The following is an 18,983-nucleotide window of genomic DNA, read 5'->3' as shown; positions in this document are numbered from 1 at the left end:
GAGCCCAAGCAAGGTGAGCAGAGCAGAGAAGGGTGGCCTGGCGTAGGTGCCAGGTGCATAGGTGCAGACAATGAGCAGGTCAAGGAGGTCATCCACGAGGGGCAGGGGCTGTGCAGTGTCACAGCCTGGGCAGATGGAGGAAGGCATCCATGCAGGGAGGGCAGCCCAGCTTAGAGGATTGGAATCCAAACAGGCTGAGGAGGTGTCCACACAGGGGGCTACCCAGAGGAAGTTTACTAGGAGGTGGTCTTGGAATCAACCCCTGAGAAAGGGAAGGGAAGAAGGAGGATTAGACAGAGAGTGAAGTTGAGCTGCAGTGTCATCTCAAGGGAATCCTCAGCCAGCCCTACCGGGCGTTCTGAAGGTTGTCTCAGGTTGGGGAGTGAAAACTGGGTCTTTATACTCTGGAGTCTGTCACTGGGCACAGGTCAATGTAAGAAGGGGCTTTGGGCAAAGCCACTCTCTTCAGCCAAGGGTAATAATCCCCAAAGGGGACTGACACTCGAGGCTGTCTGCCTGCTGGTGACACTCTCAGCAGGGTGGTAAAAAGTCCTTTGTGGCACATCACAGCATCTGCCACCTCCATGGTCTCAAACTACCTCCTTCAAATACTTATTAATCGCAAAAGAATAAGAGTGACTTTCTAGAAGAAGGCTGGAAGACACCACCCTGACCCAGTGATCAAAGTTAACATCATGAGTTATGGGGGAAATTCAAATTATATCCCACCTGATAGAATGCAGTGGGAAGAACAGGAATCATTTCTGTGTTATTCCTGATTCCAATCATGAGGAAACATCAGACAAACCCAAACTGAGGGACATTTTGTAAAGTAATAGACCTGTAACTATTAAAAGTGTCAAAGGCAGGAAAGTCAAGGGAAGCCTGAGGAACTCTTCCAGATTAAAGGGACAACTAAGCATGACACATGCTTCTGGCCTGCATCCTTTTCCTCTAAAAGTCAGTGTTGGGACACATGGGAAAGCTTGAATCAGATTTGGGAATCAGATGGTAGCATTGCTGCCAGGACCATTTGGGTTTGAATCCTGACTCCACTATTTAGTAGCTGTGTGAGCTCAGGCAAGTTAACCACTCTGAGACTCATTTTCTTCATCCAAACATGGGGATAATAACTCTCACCATCCCAGGGTTGTGGTGAGATAGCATAGATGAGATGGTGAGCGTGTGCCCTGGCCTAGTGCTGGACAAAGAGTGACTCCTCCATAGCCTTTTCTTCTGAGGAGGGGAACTGATGTTAGAAGAATCCAAAAAATCAGAGTCCTGGGACAGAAAGCAGCTAGGCCCTTGATTTTCTCCCATTAACTCAGTTGTATTCATGGCCACTGTTCAGAAAATATCAATAGTTCTCTTCAAAAGGACTTTTCTCTTCTCCTTAGCAGCTAGAAAGGACTGTCTCCTCCCCTGAAAAGTACTCTGTCTTGATTGTATGCTGGTTGGAATAAACACAATTAGATGAGGAAGAAAGGGGGTGATTAGGGAATTATGCGTAATGGCTGTTAGATTGGCTCCCAGATCCGGTTCAGAATGTGAGTATCTCTCTTGGAAAAGGCTGTTCTGGGAAAGGACTAATTCCGGTTGAAAAGTTGGGGCATGAGAAAGGAGAAAGAGCTTTACACGTTGCTTGCAAGACTGCCTGCCTGCCTTCGTGGGGAGAAGTCCCAGGCTGACCAGGGCTGTTGTTTCCAGTGATGGGGCAAAGATCAGGCCTCCTGCTGAATGCGCTGGCACAGCTTCTCCCAAGACAGTAGGCAGCCGTATTTGCACTTGACAACTCATGGCTATAAACATTCATTGAGTATCTTCTGAGTGTGCGGTGCTGATGGGGACACTGGGGGCAGGCGAGGGATGAAAGGGCAGGATACAGTGGTGAAAACCCCATACTTCTTCGGGAGCTACCTACCTGCCAAGTGGGGCAGTGGAGAGAGGGTGGATACACACAAAGGGAGAACTTTGAATGCAGGCTGTGAGAGGTACTAAGAGTTACCTATCTAGGGAGTACGGAGCTGGAGACATTCACCCCAAAGTTGTGTGTTGAGGCAATGAGTTTTGAGTTGAGTTGAGTTCAACATATCTCTCGCAAACCCCTCTGTGCTGAGTACCATGCTGTGTCCAGGGATCACAGGGAGGTCAGAGTCTAGTGGGAGAGACCAGCCTGTGGGCAATAATTATGGTTTGAACAGAACAGAGAAGAGTGACACCACCCCAGCCTGAGTGGATTGTTAAAGAGAAAAGGCTTTCCAAAACTAGAGTTTGAGATGGCACTTTAAAGATGAGTAAGAAGGAGCCTGGGAAGTGGATATAGGGAGAAAAAAGAGATGGACATTTCAAGTGAAGTGAAAAATAGCAAGAACAAAACTCAGGAGGTGAGAAGCAGTTTTGGGGGGTGTTGAGAGGTGGGGCAGGAACTCATTGGAGGTGGGGTTGGGAGGGGTGGACCTGTCGCAGAGGACTTTGCATGTCAGGTTAAGGGGCCCCTCAAAAACTATACCCCAGTGAAATGCCTTCAAAAATGCAAGGTTTAACTCCATGTAAGCCTAATTTATGTTCTTCAGGTGGATTTTGTGTCCCTAACTTTTTTTTTATCTTTAGGATCTGGCTATATTAGAAATTCATAATTTATTTTTAAGCCTTAGTGTATAAAATTACTCCTTTGAAATTAAAGGCACATCTTGCCAGAATGAGATTGACAACTATCACTGGGTGCTACTTCCCACTCAATTTCAGAGGCACACCTGTCATTTATCAAAACCAGAGCGTGAGTATGAAAATTGAAAGAAAACTTAACAAAAAAAATCTGTCATCTTTGTGCTATCCCTTGTGACTCACTTGCTTCTGTACCAGTGACAAGTTCCTCTTCCTGGGGGTCAGGCTTCCACCTGCCTCTGCATCACCCCCAGGCCCCATCACCAAATCCTGGCTGTTCTCTCCCCTAAATATTACTGAAACCTGACTCTCCATGGACACTGCCACTGGCCTCACCTGAGCTACCATTGCCTCTTGTCAGGATTTCCGCAGGAACCTCCTGTTTTCCTACCTCTGTTCCTGTCTTCCAACAACTGATTCTCCACAAGGCAGTCAGAGCAATAATTTTTAAATGCAGACCTGATGGTGTCTTTCTCCTCCTTCAGCCCTTCAGTGGCTCTTAGGCTAACACTGAAGTCAGACTCGGCACACCAGGGCTCAGCTCTACCTGGTGCCTGCCGCCTCGGGGTGCATTTCCTACTTACACCTACTCAAACCATGCTGATCTTTTCAATTCCTAATTTGGTTAAGTCCTACTGTCTCTCAGGCCTCACTTCTTCAGAGTGGGCTTCGCTGCTGGCCGTTGGCACTTTTCACCCTTGCAATTAGTGATGAATTGTGTGATTTCTTATCTAGTGCTCGTTACCCACCTAGACTGAGTTCCTGGAGTCAGGGCCGAGCCTGCCTTGTTTAATCCTGCACGCTGGGCTGTCCTAGTGCCTGGCGCTAGGCCACCATAAGGCTAATAATAAATATCTATTTGAATATGTGAATAGTCGTAGCCCACACGTGCTTCTCTGCATCCTTAAGACTCTTCCTTCAGACAAAAACAAAAGGAAAAAACCTCCTATTGTTGGAAACACTTAAATACCAATTCAAAGCCATCAATAGGTATGATTAACTATCATCCTGTACTATCCTAACTACAACTGATAATTGACTATTTTAAATAAGATCTTGTAGATGAGAGAAATTACATAGGGACTAGCTAATACGGGGTACCTTGATGGGTGCTTACATTTTGATAGGGTCCAGGGTAAGGGTAGAAACTCAATTTATTCTTCAACCAGTGATGTTCAGATTCTGGGACTCCCCAGACTTCCGATGCTGCACATTAATTTACAGTGTGTCACGTAATTGTCAGGCACCGCTGGTGTCTGTTCAGAAGCACATTTCTCTGCTGTGCAGTCCATGTAGGAAGCTGGATTGTATTCCCAGGTTTGGGAGCCATGAAATCAAAGGTCAAGAGAGCATATGGCCTAAATATTTGTACCAGGCCATGCTGGCTCTAAAAGAACTCTCTGAAACAAAATTGTCAGAAATCAACATTTTGAACAGTGCATCATATACTGATTCCGTTTCTCTGTCCTCAGATGCTTTTTCCGTCTCTATATATTACTAAAGTAATCTTGTTCACATCCTAAATCATTTGCTTTTGTTTTGTTAAATTGATTTTCCTGCAGTCTCTGACCCCGCATTGAGGTTGCATGTGTTTTCCCCACAGCTCCAGTTCTAATGGCAGAAGCTGTACTAAATGGAGGCAATGTAACATCACAGAGCAAAGTTATGTTTAAACTAAGTAAAAGCCTCTCAAATATGAAATAGATTTTTAAGTGATTATTTTAGAGCTGATTAAGTAAACTAAGTGTCACTAACTGAGAACTAATTGACATTTTAAAGAAAGCAAAATAAACAGTAAACAAATTGCTTTTTAAAAAAAGTTTAAAAGTTGTGAAAGCACTCCCAGGGAGTATAAAAGCTAACATTTGTGAACTAGTAGATGAAAAACATTTCTCTCTAACCAATTTGCTTTAGAATATTATTTAGAATATTTATTAAAGCTAGAGATTAAAAATGAAAAGGAATAAAATAAAATTCATGAAAAAAAGTGCCAGACAAGCAAGTCACACTTAACTGCTCAAAACAAATTTTTTTAAAAAAATTGTAACCTGAAAATGCGTCATAAATTCCAAAGCACTCATGAAAAGCTATAAGACTGCTCCTTTGTATATAAAAATTATCTCCAAGCTTCAATTCATTCTCAAAAGGGGATTAATAAAAGTTTAAATATGCATAAAAATTATAAAACTACGCTACCCATGGTACACAATATATGAGAAACTTTGTGACTAGAAATGTTTGTCTTTGACCTTGCATGCTGACACCCATCATCCCTGTCCGGTATAGAATGGGATCAAATTGTGGCAAATCAAGTAAAAATACACTCTCTTGACTTTTGTTGCTGAAATATCACCATAAGTAACTCAAGAGAAAAGTAGGCTCTTCTTTATTCTAAGAAAAGAATATCTAAACTTCCTTTCAGTGCTGCCTTTCAGAGTTTGCAAAAGGTAAAAATTCAGTTCATTTACTATTGCAATTTCTTTTTACAGATGTGCCTCCAGAATATTAAAAAAAATATTGCCAGAATTTGTTAGTGTTTAAAATCTTTTTAAAATTGAAGTATAGTTGATTTCAGGTGTACAGCAAAGTGATTCAGTTATATATATATTTTTTCAGATTATTTTCCATTACTGGTTATTACAAGATATTGAATATAGTTCCATGTGTTATATAGTAAATCCTTGATGCTAAAGTGCTTAAAATCTTTACACTAATGTTTAGATAAAGTCATTTTTGCAAAAGCCTTCTTTTTTCCTTCATTTTAGTGGACGATTACCTGACCTGGCTTTGTACCGTGCATTTTTGTTAAGCCTCATTTTTATATTCATATGTGCATTTCTCTAACCAATACCATCTTGGTATGGCTTTATGATACTGCCACCTAAGACTTTGAAAGCTTCCATACTTTGTACAATTGCAGGCATAAATTTATCTCAAATGTCAGAGGAAGTGAAGCCAAAGGCTAAATTCCGTAGAAACAGAACTCTTACGTCTGCAGTCCAGGCAATGATTTGGTCTCTCTGCTTGCCGCAGGGCAATCTATAGAAAAAAACAGAATGAAAATGCCCCTTTAAACAGGGCTAGTTCATCTAAATCATTTTCCCAAAAGTCATTCTACAATCTGAGAAAGCTAGTACCTCATTAATCAAATGTTTAGTTGACGTTTACTATAGTAGGAATAGAGTGGACTTAGTTGAGTCTTGGCAGGATCTGCAACAGGTGTGTCTGTGCTGTAATTCTGATTCAGTTGTGGCCATCTGATTTAGTGAGTGCCAACTCCTCAGGGCCCAAATGAACTGCTTCCCTTCTCCCTGGGAGGCACACATTTTTGTTGGGTTATGTGGGCAAATGCAAAATGGGCTAAAGGCTTTGATCCTCCCTACATTTCAAGGCTTTTACTAAGAGCTTTCCACTCCCCCATCAAGTACCCCTCAGGACAACATATTTTCCCACCTTCTAAGCATCCCCTCACTCATCCCTCTACTGCCCCAGCCACCTCTTTTCTAGCTTCTCACAACTCCGAGGAAAATGTCATGAGGCCAAATCACTAGACCTTAAGCCTGGAGAACATGGAGTCTCTACTGCTACCCAAGAGCATCATAGATACTAAAGACCTTACTTTATTTTGTTGGTTGGTGGGTTGGTTGTTGTTGACTGGAGGAGAAAGGTGGAAAGAAGCCAGAGAGGGCAGTTGTCCTGGTGATCAGCTCTCTTGAGCGTAGCTCCAGTTAGGGACTGACTACTCTGGACTTTACTCCCAAGATTAGGAAGGGAGTCCCAGGAGAACAATGAGGTAGGATCCCCATGACTTGATGCCACTGCCATGAGCATTTTTATGGTGGAGTGAGTGCCAAGGAACTGCCCTGACCTGACACTGCCTAATTTCCTGCAAATGTGTCTGACTTTGTATGGTTGGAGTCAAAGTAGTGAGAGAGTTAAAAACTGTGCCTGGCGGTCTGTGTAACTTGTTTAAAATAATGGGCTAATTAAGGCTGAGAAAACTGAGAAAGTGATGAGGGGGTATTCTGGAGATCAAAGAGGAAGAGCTGAACTTAGTTAAGGGTGGGATTGTCGTATTGCCCATGACAGTAATGAAATCCCTGTGTCCACTGTGGATTGAGCATTTACACCTGGACTGCTGCTTTCTGATTGGGACGGGGACTCTAATAGCCTAGCAGTCACACATGTTGTCACGTGTCTTTTGCCAAGAAGTCATTGTTTCTGTCTTCCTTCTCTGACTAGGTGTTAGACTGGATTGAAAACCACGGCGAGGCCTTTCTCAGCAAGCACACAGGGGTCGGGAAGTCTTTGCATCGAGCCCGGGCCCTGCAGAAGAGGCACGATGACTTTGAAGAGGTGGCTCAGGTGAGATGCTGTGTATGGTTGTATGTGTGTGTGGAGCAGTGAGGGAGACCAGGCCTGTGGCTTTGGTGTTTGGTGGGGCACGTTGGGTGGATAGCCCATGGCTTCTGGGCTGCCTTCTCGCCTGATGCAAGGAGACCCTTGTCTGCTCTAGGATCACTAGGTGAGTGGTAAATTAGTATTTTGTCAACTGTGATCAGTTGCAGTAGAATGAGTAAGGCAGGGAAGGGCCAGCTGGGAAAGGTATCACTAAGGGATGGAGAGGTGGATGCTGCCGGAGTAGTGAGGGTGACAAAGCTAGAGTTTGCCACATCACGGCTTTAGCCAGGGCTGGCTCTGATTCCGTTACATAGGCAGCCCTCAGTGGGGGAGTCCTGCTGGGCATTGTCCAGAGCCCCAACCTCACCCGGGGAGGCGACCAGCCCCAGACAGATATGAGCTATGGGTGTGAAAGGAGAGGGCCTGCCAAGAGCCAAAGGAATCTGCTGGCGGACAAGAAGTAGTGGGAGCGGACCAGGGCTGCTCCCCATCCCTAGGGGAGCTGCAAGGGATGCTGGAGGGTGAGAGGCCTGACGGAGCCAAAGAGACCGTGTCAGCAGAGACCTGAACCTGCGGAGGCAGGTGGATGAGACCCAACCTATGGGATAAAGAAAACCTCATAGGGAATCTCTGTGCACTGTTGGTTGGAATGTAAAATGGTGCAGCCACTGTTTAAAACAGTATGGCAGTTCCTCAAAAAATTAAGCATAGAATTACCATATGATTTAGCAATCCTACTTCTGAGTATATACGCAAAAGAATTAAAAGCAAGGATGCGAAAAGATATTTGTACACCCATGTTCAAGCAGCATTTTTCACAGTAACCAAAAGGTGGAAGCAACCTAAGTGTCCATTGACAGATGAATAGATAAACCAAATATGATATATACATATAATGGAATATTATTTGGTCTTAAAAAGTAAGGAAGTATATGACACATGCTACAGCATGGATGAACCTTGAAGATACTATGCTATGTGAAATGTCAGTCACAAAAGGACAAATATCATATGAGTCCACTTACATGAAGTACCTAAAATTGTCAAATTTATGGAGATAGAAGGTAGAAGGGTGGTTGCCAAGTGCTGATGGGGAGTTATTATTTAGTGGGTGCAGAGTTTCAGTTTTGCAAGGTAGAGATTTTTGGAGATGGATGGTGGTGATGGTTGCACAACAGTGTGACTCAGTGCCCCCGAACTTTTAAGTTTTCTGTTACATTTATTTTACCACGACCACAAGTACCACCACCACAAGAACAAAAACCAGCCTCATAGCCACACAAAGGATCTTTTACAGCATGAGCTGGACTATGCCAATATGATACAGACACAGGCCCAATGTGCCTCTGGTGGACAAGATGTATTACAGATCCAAAATATCTGGGTGGCCAGGCATTCTGGTGCCTGTCCAGTCTGTTAGGGGGCAAAGGATGGAAGAGGATCGTCCAGCCTTCCTGCCTGCTGAGAGTGGGCATTGTGGTACCTAGGACCATGTTGGAATAGAACCATCCCATAGCTTTGGGGCCCCTGCCTTTTGGCTGTCCTGTGGTTCAGCCCTCCTCACTTGGGGAGGACATCCCCAGAGCCACCCACCACCCTGATCCAGCCCACTCCTCCTTGCTCTCTTACTGCTGTGGCCTCATAGGCAATGCCAGCTGTGGTCACAGGCCCATGAGGGGGCTGTCATTTTTGTGTGTTGTTACAACCAAACAAGCCTCGTGGCCTCCCCAACCTCAACCTCATTTCTCCCAGTTGCTCCTCCACCTTCTCGCTGGTGCCTGATATGCCCTTCCCATGGGACAATGCCTTTCAGTTAGTGCCAGAGACACATTAACTTAAATTCATACTAAAGAAAGAATGGACACAGTTTTGAGAGCTTATGGGCCTATTAGGTGTTTTATCTCCCACCAACCCTGAACAATAGACAGTATCAGCCTTGTTGTATAGAAGATGACGCTAAGGATCAGAAAGCCCTTCAGTGCCTTTGTCATCTAGTTTCTCGGTGGTTCTGTGGGGATTTCAACCCAGGTGTGAATCCAGACTCGTGTTCTTGCCCTAACCCCATGCTGTCCCTCCTTACTGAGGTGGAGGAATTGGGTGTAAAATTCTTTGCCAGTGTCTTCATGGAAAGTACAGGACACAGAGCAAGAATGGGGTAGGGGAGGCTTCCCCTGGCACAGGCATTATTTTCCCTGGTCCTGCCAATGAGTAATCTTTTGATATAATCCACTTGTCTCTGCCTCTGCTTCCTGATAAGACTGTGTCTTTATGAGAGAGAAGAGAGAGTGTACCTTCCAAAAGGCTCCTGCATTTAGGAGGATGCAGACCACAAAGGGAACACCTCAGTGAAGGGCCATGAGATCACTGCATCATTCTCCTGCAAATAGGCGTCTAGAGATGGGTCTCGTAGTCTGGAGATGAATCCTGTCTTGTTCCCTCATCCCTATTCTGGGGAAGGGTGTGGGCAGTGGAGCTGCCTAGCATCCTGGAATTGGTAGTCCACATAGGAAAACCACCTCCAACCATGGCCAAGGGTGGTCAGCAGCCACCTGCCTCAGCCCTGCTTTTTTCTGTGCAGTGTGACCATTACGCTCAGGTACTGAGAAAGGGGGCAACCCAGGCAGGAAAGGGCGCTCTTTTTCTTGCTTCTCTCCTCACTAGGTGAGGGCCACTGGGAGGAGAGAAGTGAATTTAGTCAGGAATTGGATAATTCTTGAGTTAGTCAGAGATCAGTGACACACAGTGAAAGAATTAGAAACCTGTTCCTGGTTGTTGTGGGCTGCTGCTTAGGAGATACGGTCAGGAAGGGCATCACACATGGGGTGAAGTAGGAGACGGGGGGCCGCTGGTCAGCAGCACTACACAGGGTCATGATTCAGTGAAGGAGCCTCTTTCAGCTTTGTGATTTTATGATTCTTCGACCTGAGGCTGGTATGACAAGGGAACTCTGAGCTCCCATTCTCTGCATTCAGATTTTAAAAATTGTCTTGAGTCAAAGTAGGAAGAGAGCTGTTTCATCTGTCACCGCTGGACATGTGCCCTTCTGCAGGGAAGAGTAGAGAAATGGCTACCTGTGGGGAGGGGTCCAGGGGCAGCATAAAGGCCCTGAACGAACACCTCTCTACTCTTGGGATAGTGGGGGCACCTTTGATTCTCACCATTGGTTACTCTTTGGAGTAAAGACATTTAAGGCAGTCATTAAAATAAATACAAATGATACCTGTGAAGAATGAATGTAGCAATTCATTATCTGTCATTAAACTTTAACTTAAATCTTGTGTTGAGTAGCTCTTGAACACGTTTTCAATTCTTCAACTATCATTTGAAGGAAATGAATAAATATTTATGATCCTCCCTTCATCCTGCAGATGGCACTCTTTGAATAGCCTACGTAGAAGCCGAGCTGCGTGAGGAAAGGAGCCTCAGTCATGACAGCCTGACAGGCAGGTGGTGAGGAGCCAGGGCCAGGGGATGCACCAAGGGGCTGTCTCTACAGGTCTTTCTAGTCTAAGCTGCTGAGATTGTCCATGCTCAAATAGAAGAGCTGGGGACCAGTGGGAACCCCTCCTGCTCCAGATAGATACTTGACTCGAGTTGCCTATAAATTCATCAAATGACTCAGGCCATAGCATAAATCAGATATTTTAAAAACACGTATTACTTATATATACATATATACATATATATATAATATATATATAGTGTGTGTGTGTATGTTGCGTGTTAGCTGTCATTGGGAGTATGAACAGGCATAGGGATGGAATTGCTACCCCTAAGAGCATAGCTTTCAGGGGATAGATGCATCCATATCTGCCCAAGAGGTAGAGTGGGCAGTGGTACTGACATTTTGTCCTGAGATATTTTCTGTGACTCAGTAGGGGAGTACTCAAGTGCCTGTGGTTTAGAGAGCAGCTGTGCCTGCTGTTATTGGTCTGCTTTATGACCTCATCTGAAATGCCAGACTCTCTGTAAGCTAGTTTAGTCAAAATAGCAAGCATTTACATTCAAATATATATTATTTAAAATCTCAAAGCACCAAGTCACATTTAAGCAGCTAAGCATCAGTGTAACATTTTTGAAAGAACAGACCATCCGAAGAAAGGTTTAAAGAAATACAAAAACACGGGCACAATTAAGTACTTCATTCAGTAATCTCTAGTTAGTTATTTCTCTAGCTGACTCTTGCTTTTTCTTCAAACTTGAATAGAATACATTAAAAGAAAAAAAAACTCATTCTGAGCCTTGGGGACAAAATAGGCAAAAATGGAAGGGAAACATTTTAGTGGACCCATCAGTGACCTTGCCCATTAAAGATATTCAAAGTCTAATCAGCTAACCTACCAGAGTACGAAGGGTGACTAGAATAGGGTAATCCATAGAGATGGAAAGCCTCTGCCCACAGAGTTGGACAGTTCATTCAGTTTCCATTTCCCATCAAGTCTCTGTGTTGGGCACCATGGAAAATGAAAGAGATGCAGTTTCTGTCTTGAGGAACTCACAGTCTAATGAAAAACATGCAGCCAGAGTATTCTAAACCTCTAGGAAGTCCCACAATAAGAGAGGAGACATAATCTTTACTCTTTTAAGGTTTTCAAGGAGTGCATCTAGTGAAACCAAGATAAACCCTTAGTTCATTTGGTGATCCAAAAAAAACACCTGACTTGCAGTAGTGTAGTGACCTTTGGAGTAAGTTACATCTTTCTTTTCACGCCTGAGATGGTGACCAAGTATAGCAGCTGCAAATGCAAGCAGAAGGGAGAGGGGGGAGAGATTAAACAGGTACTTTTCCACACTCCAGTTTCTTTTTTCATATTCTATTTTTTATTTTTTTTAACATCTTTATTGGAGTATAATTGCTTTACAATGGTGTGCTGGTTGCTGCTGTATAACAGAGTGAATCAGCTATACATATACATACATCCCCATATCGCCTCCCTCTTGTGTCTTCTACCCTCCCCAGTTTCTTAGAGATGATGAAAGGTTCTTAGGCAGGATGAAAAAAGATAGAAAGCCAGGAAAATGTTGATAAATTAATGTCATGAAGTGGGCAAGTGGAAGAATGTGAAATGGCAGAGAAATGAAGGACAGTCTTACCCTTTGGATCTTTCCTGGCACTATTCCCGTTGGGGTGGACTCAGGACATTCCTTCCACAAAGCACTAGGGAGAAGTTACTGGCATGAGCTGATGGGAGGGGTCTTGTGACCACTGTCAGGAAGAAGAAAGATGTTTTATATGGTGGTTAATTCCCAAACAAGGGTTTTGAAGGTCACGTTGTATACACTTGATGTGGAAAATTGAGAAGGGGTCAGAGCCAATATCCAAGATATTATAGAAAGCCTGCCAAGAACTTCTTATCAAGATTATGAATTGTCCCCCCGCTTTTGTTGCTTCCTGTGTGGAACAAGTGGCAAACTCAGAAGAAACTGGGACTGTATTCCTAACGACTTTAAAGTTCTGGGTAGCACACTGAAAGATTCGAAAGCACAAGTGGTGTATTTACCTCTTGTTCCGTGTGATGGTAGTGACTGTGGAAAAGAAGGGAGGCTGAGAAACAAATGGCTACTTGTGTAGACGGTGTTTTAAAAAGTCTTCTGGACTATATCCTACGGAGCCAGGATGATGGACGTCTGGCAAGGGGCAGAGTGCATCTTGTAAAGATTGGGAAGGATGTGCTTTGGCAGGAAACCTTGTTGATCTGTCTAGAAGGATTTAAGCGAATTTTGAAGTAGAAGGAGAAAATTACCCCAGTAAAGCCAAAAGCAGACATGTGAGGCCCACGGGTGACACAGAAAGAAGCATCTTCTGAAGGAAATGCCCTTAGGTCAACTTAGGTTAAAGAAAAATACCAAGAATACAGATTGCAAACAATATTTATAGCCTTATCTATATATCAACAAAAGGCATGTGTAACAAGTAAGGTACTTAAACTTTAACACAAGAAGATAAATATAAATATTCCTGAGATTTTAGGGTATTGAGCTCGTAAGTAAAAAATGGCAATTGAAGATGATTGTCTGTTCAAAGGACTCGTTTAATAAGAGGGGTGAGGATATATAAGAAAGGTTCTCATCTATATGAGATCTACAAACCTGAGGGTAGTAAACAATATGGAGACATAATAGAGATTAAAGGAAAGCAAACAAAAAGCCATGATTGTGACTGGAGAGGACCATAATATCCTCCATCAGATGGAGGATATGGGAAATTCTGATATAATTTCAGTTCTGACTCAAGGAAAACTATGGTGGTTATCAGAGCCCTCAAATTTCCTGGCATCTCCTGTAAATTCTGTGACACCATAAATAAAACATCAATAAGTAGATGAGAGCAAAGTGTTCTGCAATGTAGAGAGCGGATCATTGTAGAAAAGCTCAAAAGAGTATAGGTTATGTCTAGACTCTCTCGAGAACCTTGACTTTTAGATAAAAGGGTATAGACATTGCTCTTAGAACAAAGGAGAATAGTAAAGACTTCTGAGTGATGATGCAAATTAAAATGTAATCTCTAAGCCAGAGAAATAAGGATTTCTCTATATACTGTTTAGATCACATATAGAATACTGTGTCTAATTCTAGAAAATGTATTTTCAAAAGGATATTGACAAACTATGCTGTAATTGTTGGAAGGCTGCCAAGATAGTGAAGTTGAAGTAACTGGATATGTCCAATTCAGAGTAAATAATTTTTTTTATGGAAGGGGAGGTAGGTTTGATAGTTGAAAGGTTCCTATAGAAGAGATAGGGTGGAAAGTACAGTGAAGCTAATTTTAGTTTAATTCACGTATCATTTGTAACACACGGTTGCTTTTTTATGAGCTGTCCAAAACCAGAATGAAATATCTTGTGATGTAGTGTGCTTCTCATCATGGGAGGTTTTCCAGCAGAGGCAACCCTTTTTTCCCTAGGATATGTAAAAAGCTAAAAACAAACAAATAAATAAAAAGAAACCAAGGCTACCTTTTCTGGACCCTGTTTCTCCTCCCCTTGAAAGCCCAAGTTCTTGAGAGAACAGTTTATATTTGCATCTGCCCTTACTTCCTTACCTCCTAGATTTTTGACCTCTGCCATTAGGCTTCTATTCTCTCTGGCCAACAGAGGTTAATCTTACCAAAGTCTCCACCTGAATGTTTCTTTTTGTTTGTTAAATCCAAAGGATATTTTTCAGATATTAATTGGTCTTCCTGAAGCGTTTGACCCTGTCAACCACTTCCTCCTTTTTAAATTCACTTGTCCTCAGCCTGCCATGACATCTGGCTCTCTTGGTTTCTTTGTGTCTTTCTGACTGGTCCTTCTTAGACTTTTCTCCTTTTTCCCCAGGATTTGTTCCCCAGACCTTGTCTTCTCATTTTATGATTTTATACTGCATGATTTTATACTCTTTGCCACCCTCAGCTGCCCCCCTACTCTGATGGCTTCCAAATCTGTGTCTCATCTCTGATCTTACCCCTGTGCTTCCTGCTCGAAAACACACTGGCTTTCTGGACACTTCCACTTTGACTTTCCAGAGGGTTCTCAAACCCAATGTGTCCAAAATTTATTTGATCATCTCCTTCCCCTTCCAGGTGTGCTCTTCCCCCTGTATTCCCCGTGCTGGTGAAGAGCACCAACCACCTGCTTGAGCCAGAAACTTGGGAATCATTCTTAACTCTCACCCCTCATGAGCCCTTCACAAAGTCCTACTGATTCTATGTCTTTAATATGTCCCTTTCCTCCCATCTTCATTGCCACTGCCCTAGAGCAGAGTCGCATTATCTCTTGATTGGATTAGTGCAATATCCTCCTGTTTTCCCTGACTCTAGTCATGGTCTCCTTAAATCCATGCCCAAATTGCTACCAGAGTGGTTTTCCTAAAATGCACATCTCATCATGCTACTCCATTTGTTATGGAACTCATAGGTGTTGTCCCATTGGGATAAAGGTCACACTCTTGATATTATAAACCTTTAATGACCTGGCTGCTGACTTCTCTGGTTTTACCTTTTATCCCTCCTGTGCTCCCTCTACCCCACTCGATAGTCCTGTCTCCCAGAGTTTACCTGAACATGTCATGCTCTCAAGTCTCAGTGCTGTCTCCTCTTTAATCCTTCCCAACTCTTTAAGTTTGACTACCTCGACCAACTTCTGTGCATCTTTGAACACTCATCTCAAGTATCGCCTCTTCAGGAAGCCTTCAGCGGCCTCCATGGCTTGGATTGAATACCCCTTTTCTAAGGCATCCACTTTTTCTGGTTACATCGCCATCATGGTAGTTATCATGCAGTGTCATAATCAATTTTATGATGGCCTCACTCCCCAGCTATGACCTTCCTTAGAGCAGGAATTTTATTTTGTTAGCCTTTTTATCCCAATGCCTAGCATGGTGAGCCTAACATGCAATTGGTGCTTGAAAAGTAAAGGAATGAATGGTATTCATTCCTTTGTTGGGTGGATATCAGGCCAGGTGATGTCTAAGGTCCTTTCCAACTCTAAGAATGATAAATGGAAGAGAGGTAGATTAGATGAATATTCATAAAAACACAGGCCCCAGGAACATATAACCTGGGACCTAACTGAGAGCCATCTTCACAGAATTAGTAGGATTGCCCTGAGCTGGAGTTAGCATGGACAGCCCCAGTCCAGGATCTGGCACTTGGGAAGAAGCATCTTTGGAGCCAAATTTTGATTGAGTTCTTTGGACTCTTCCATATTTTTTTTAACTGAAAACAAAAAAAAACCTAAAACATGATTTCAGATGAAATTATTTCCTGTGAATTGGTTTCATAGGAAACCAATTTTGACAAGAGGGCATGGTAATCCTTACTCAGTTCATTTCCCCAGCCTCACTAAGTTTCCATGATTTTCCGGCTGAGATAGTTATCATCGCCCTGTGCCTGACCGCTAGGGAGGCTTTAACCCTCTCCCTCTGTTAGTTGAAATGTGACGAAGTTCTTTTTCCCTTTCAAAAATTCTCCCGTGTTGGAGATGAATAAGATTGGTTCTTTTCAAGGGGATCTTAAAGGCAACAACAAAAGAAAAGGTAAATTAGACAAAAGAAGTATACCGATTTTATGTTAAGTATATTGATTTGAGTCCAAGGCAACTCTAGTCATACTTCTGATTCAGTCAGTCGTGTTCACTGATAGACATGTTTTCCTTCTCCCTGTTGAGGAGATCCTAATAACAACAGCAGTAATGATAATAACAATAACACTTACTGAATACTTTCTATGTGCCAGACACTGTTTGCTTCATTCTTATAACATCCCATGAGTTAGGTATTGATATTCCCACTTACAGATAAGGAGTCGGAGGCAAAGAGGTGAAATAATAGCTCAAGGTGGCAAAGCTAGTAAGGGGTGGAACTGGGATTCAAACCCAGTAGTCTGGCTCCAGAGCCCAGGCTCTCAACTCCTTTGCCACAGAGTCTCTTGATTCACAAAAGCTTTGGATGTCTCTGGGATTGGGCCTGGCAGTGTCCTCAGTTTCACCCCAGAACCAGTTCCTAATCCTCTTTCTATATGTGGATCCAGGTAGCCCCTCAGGCAACTATGTGTTAGCACTGTGGCCACAGGACTGCTGAGTGACAGTCTTTCCCTCCTTGTGCCTAATAATTCCCTTGGACTCCAGGGTCACCTTTATGACCCTCTATGACATCTTCTTCATCTAAAAGCTCTGTGTGACCTCAGGGCTCTGGGAATCCTATGACTGCCTCTCATCTTTCTCTACCCATCCTCTGCCTTATATGAAACACGTGTACCCACTATTGGTGACAGCTGGCTCTGTTCTCTGCTGGCGCTTGTCCTGTTTAACAATTAACTTGGCCAGTATCTAGCCTGAGTCTTCATTTCCATTTTCTAGCACAAAGTGGACTATACTTGGCCCAGCCCAGAATATTATTTTGTCTTTCTTTTTTTTTTTTAAATTAATGTATTTATTTTTGGCTGCATTGGGTCTTGGTTGCTGCACATGGGCTTTGTCTAGCTGTGGTGAGCAGGGGCTGCTCTTCATTGTGGTGCATGGGCTTCTCATTGCGGTGGCTCCTCTTGTTGCGGAGCACGGGCTCTAGGCGCGCGGGCTTCAGTAGTTGTGGCTCACGGGCTCTAGAGCACGGGCTCAGTAGTTGTGGCACACAGGCTTAGTTGCTCTGCGGCATGTGGGCTCTTCCCAGACCAGGGATCGAATCTGGGTCCCCTGCATTGGCAGGCGGATTCTTAACCACTGCTCCACCAGGGAAGTCCTATTTTGTCTCTTTCTTTTTACCTTTTGCTAAGGTCAGGCTATCATTAATGAAACCTCCTTGTTTCCAGAACACATCTCCCTTGATAGCTCCACAAGCCTGTTTGAGACATCCCTCTCAGTTCCAATTTCCCTCTATTTGGACATATGATACAGTGAAGAAAAGTGTAGCATTTGCAGTCAATCTGTTCTTTCCTTTTGTTGGCCTTGGGCCCAGTGACAGTCAATTTCCCTGACCCTCAGTGTCCTCTCTAAAATAGAGACGGTGACACCTCCCCCACAGAGTGATGTGAGGGTTAGAAATAACATGTAGAATGTGCCTAATAGAGAATTTGTTTCATGGGAGGTGCCTGGTGAATGGTGACCTCAGTGGCAGTAGTGGTGACCTTGGGAGTGGTGGTGATGGGATACCTCTAAGCCTCACTCTCTTCCAGGATAGGTTATCAAGTACCATGCTGTCATCTCCCAAGCCTCAGCATGGTGTGGTCTGCCTAACTATGTTGGAAAGAGTAGGCTTGTCCTTTGAGATGGGCCAGGTGCCAAGTGGAAAGATCAGCTACAGGAACTAAGCTTGGCCCTTGGGTTAAGCATGTGGAAGAGGGGTCCATCCAATTTGACCAGTCAGGACCAAGGAAAGGCAATAGAGTAATGGTGCATCCTGCCTTGGGGTGGTAGGTAGGGGATACCCACTACTGGGCATCCAAGAGCCAATGTATTCAGAGATGCAAGGAAGAGGATCAGTGGTTTACATTGAGAAGACTCTTAACAGATAGCAGGCTTCAGTTACTGGACTGCAAATCAGAGGCAGGGTTCCAGGTAAGGAAGGGATAGGGATAAAAGTCTAATTATCAAATGTGGGCACCAGGGCAGGGCTGGATTAGCTGCCAGTGGGACCTGATATGAAGGACTAGTCTGTTGGTAAGACGTGTGATTCCATTCCTGTCATGAGACTGAAGCTGAACTTGCCCTAAGGCCTCAGAAAAGGGGAAGGAAGGGGAGAGAGTCTGGGCACTGAGTGAGAGCACTCTCCCTTCTAAAGGATTCTCTGATTCAGTGGGCCTGCTCACAGGGGTCCCAAGAATGTGGCCACTAGTTTCACAAGGTGTCAACCTATTTACCTTGCACAGTGAAAATAACACACTGGTGGGAAGAATAAAGTTGCTGACTCTCAGAGAGCACTGACATGGTTTAGAAAGGAAATAAGGAAAGCTGTTCCAGAGGAAAGCTTCCTCATCTGCTGGTACTGATTCTGAAAGCAAACCATGTATTACCATGTCTTCCAAGAATTAATTTCAACACGGGTCAACCTGCTCAGATTAAGAGAAACCAGATTGACTTCCTTTCTCTTCCGTCTTCCTTTCATTTCTGTGACACTGTGCCCGCAGGGTGGGCCCTGGAAGCCAGCACTGTCTAAGCTGAAAGTAAGAGGGAGCAAGTGATGGATTTGCATTTGGGGGGGACGTATGCAAATTCCACAATGAAAATATTTCTCCTGGATAAAAACATTTTGAAAAGTATTTGGGGCTTCCCTGGTGGCGCAGTGGTTGCGCGTCCGCCTGCCGATGCAGGGGAACCGGGTTCGCGCCCCGGGCTGGGAGGATCCCACGTGCCCCGGAGCCTGCGCGTCCGGAGCCTGTGCTCCGCAACGGGAGAGGCCACAACAGAGGGAGGCCCGCATACCACAAAAAAAAAAAAAAAAAAAAA

General features: G+C 43.9%; 1 protein-coding gene across 6 annotated transcripts in view; it reads left to right on the top strand.

The window, feature by feature from the left end:
* KALRN (kalirin RhoGEF kinase) overlaps positions 1–18,983 on the top strand; it is a 683,571-nt gene that overhangs the window by 303,506 nt on the left and 361,082 nt on the right. For all 6 annotated transcript variants that reach the window (XM_055084868.1, XM_055084895.1, XM_055084874.1 and 3 more), the window contains exon 10: positions 6,907–7,029. In XM_055084868.1, coding sequence (XP_054940843.1) covers positions 6,907–7,029 — 123 coding nt within the window. The remainder of the gene's footprint in view (positions 1–6,906; positions 7,030–18,983) is intronic.

The sequence above is a fragment of the Physeter macrocephalus genome, chromosome 1 (genome assembly GCF_002837175.3).
Source record: "Physeter macrocephalus isolate SW-GA chromosome 1, ASM283717v5, whole genome shotgun sequence".
Classification (NCBI taxonomy): domain Eukaryota; kingdom Metazoa; phylum Chordata; class Mammalia; order Artiodactyla; family Physeteridae; genus Physeter; species Physeter macrocephalus.
This window is presented reverse-complemented; position numbering and strand designations above follow the sequence as displayed.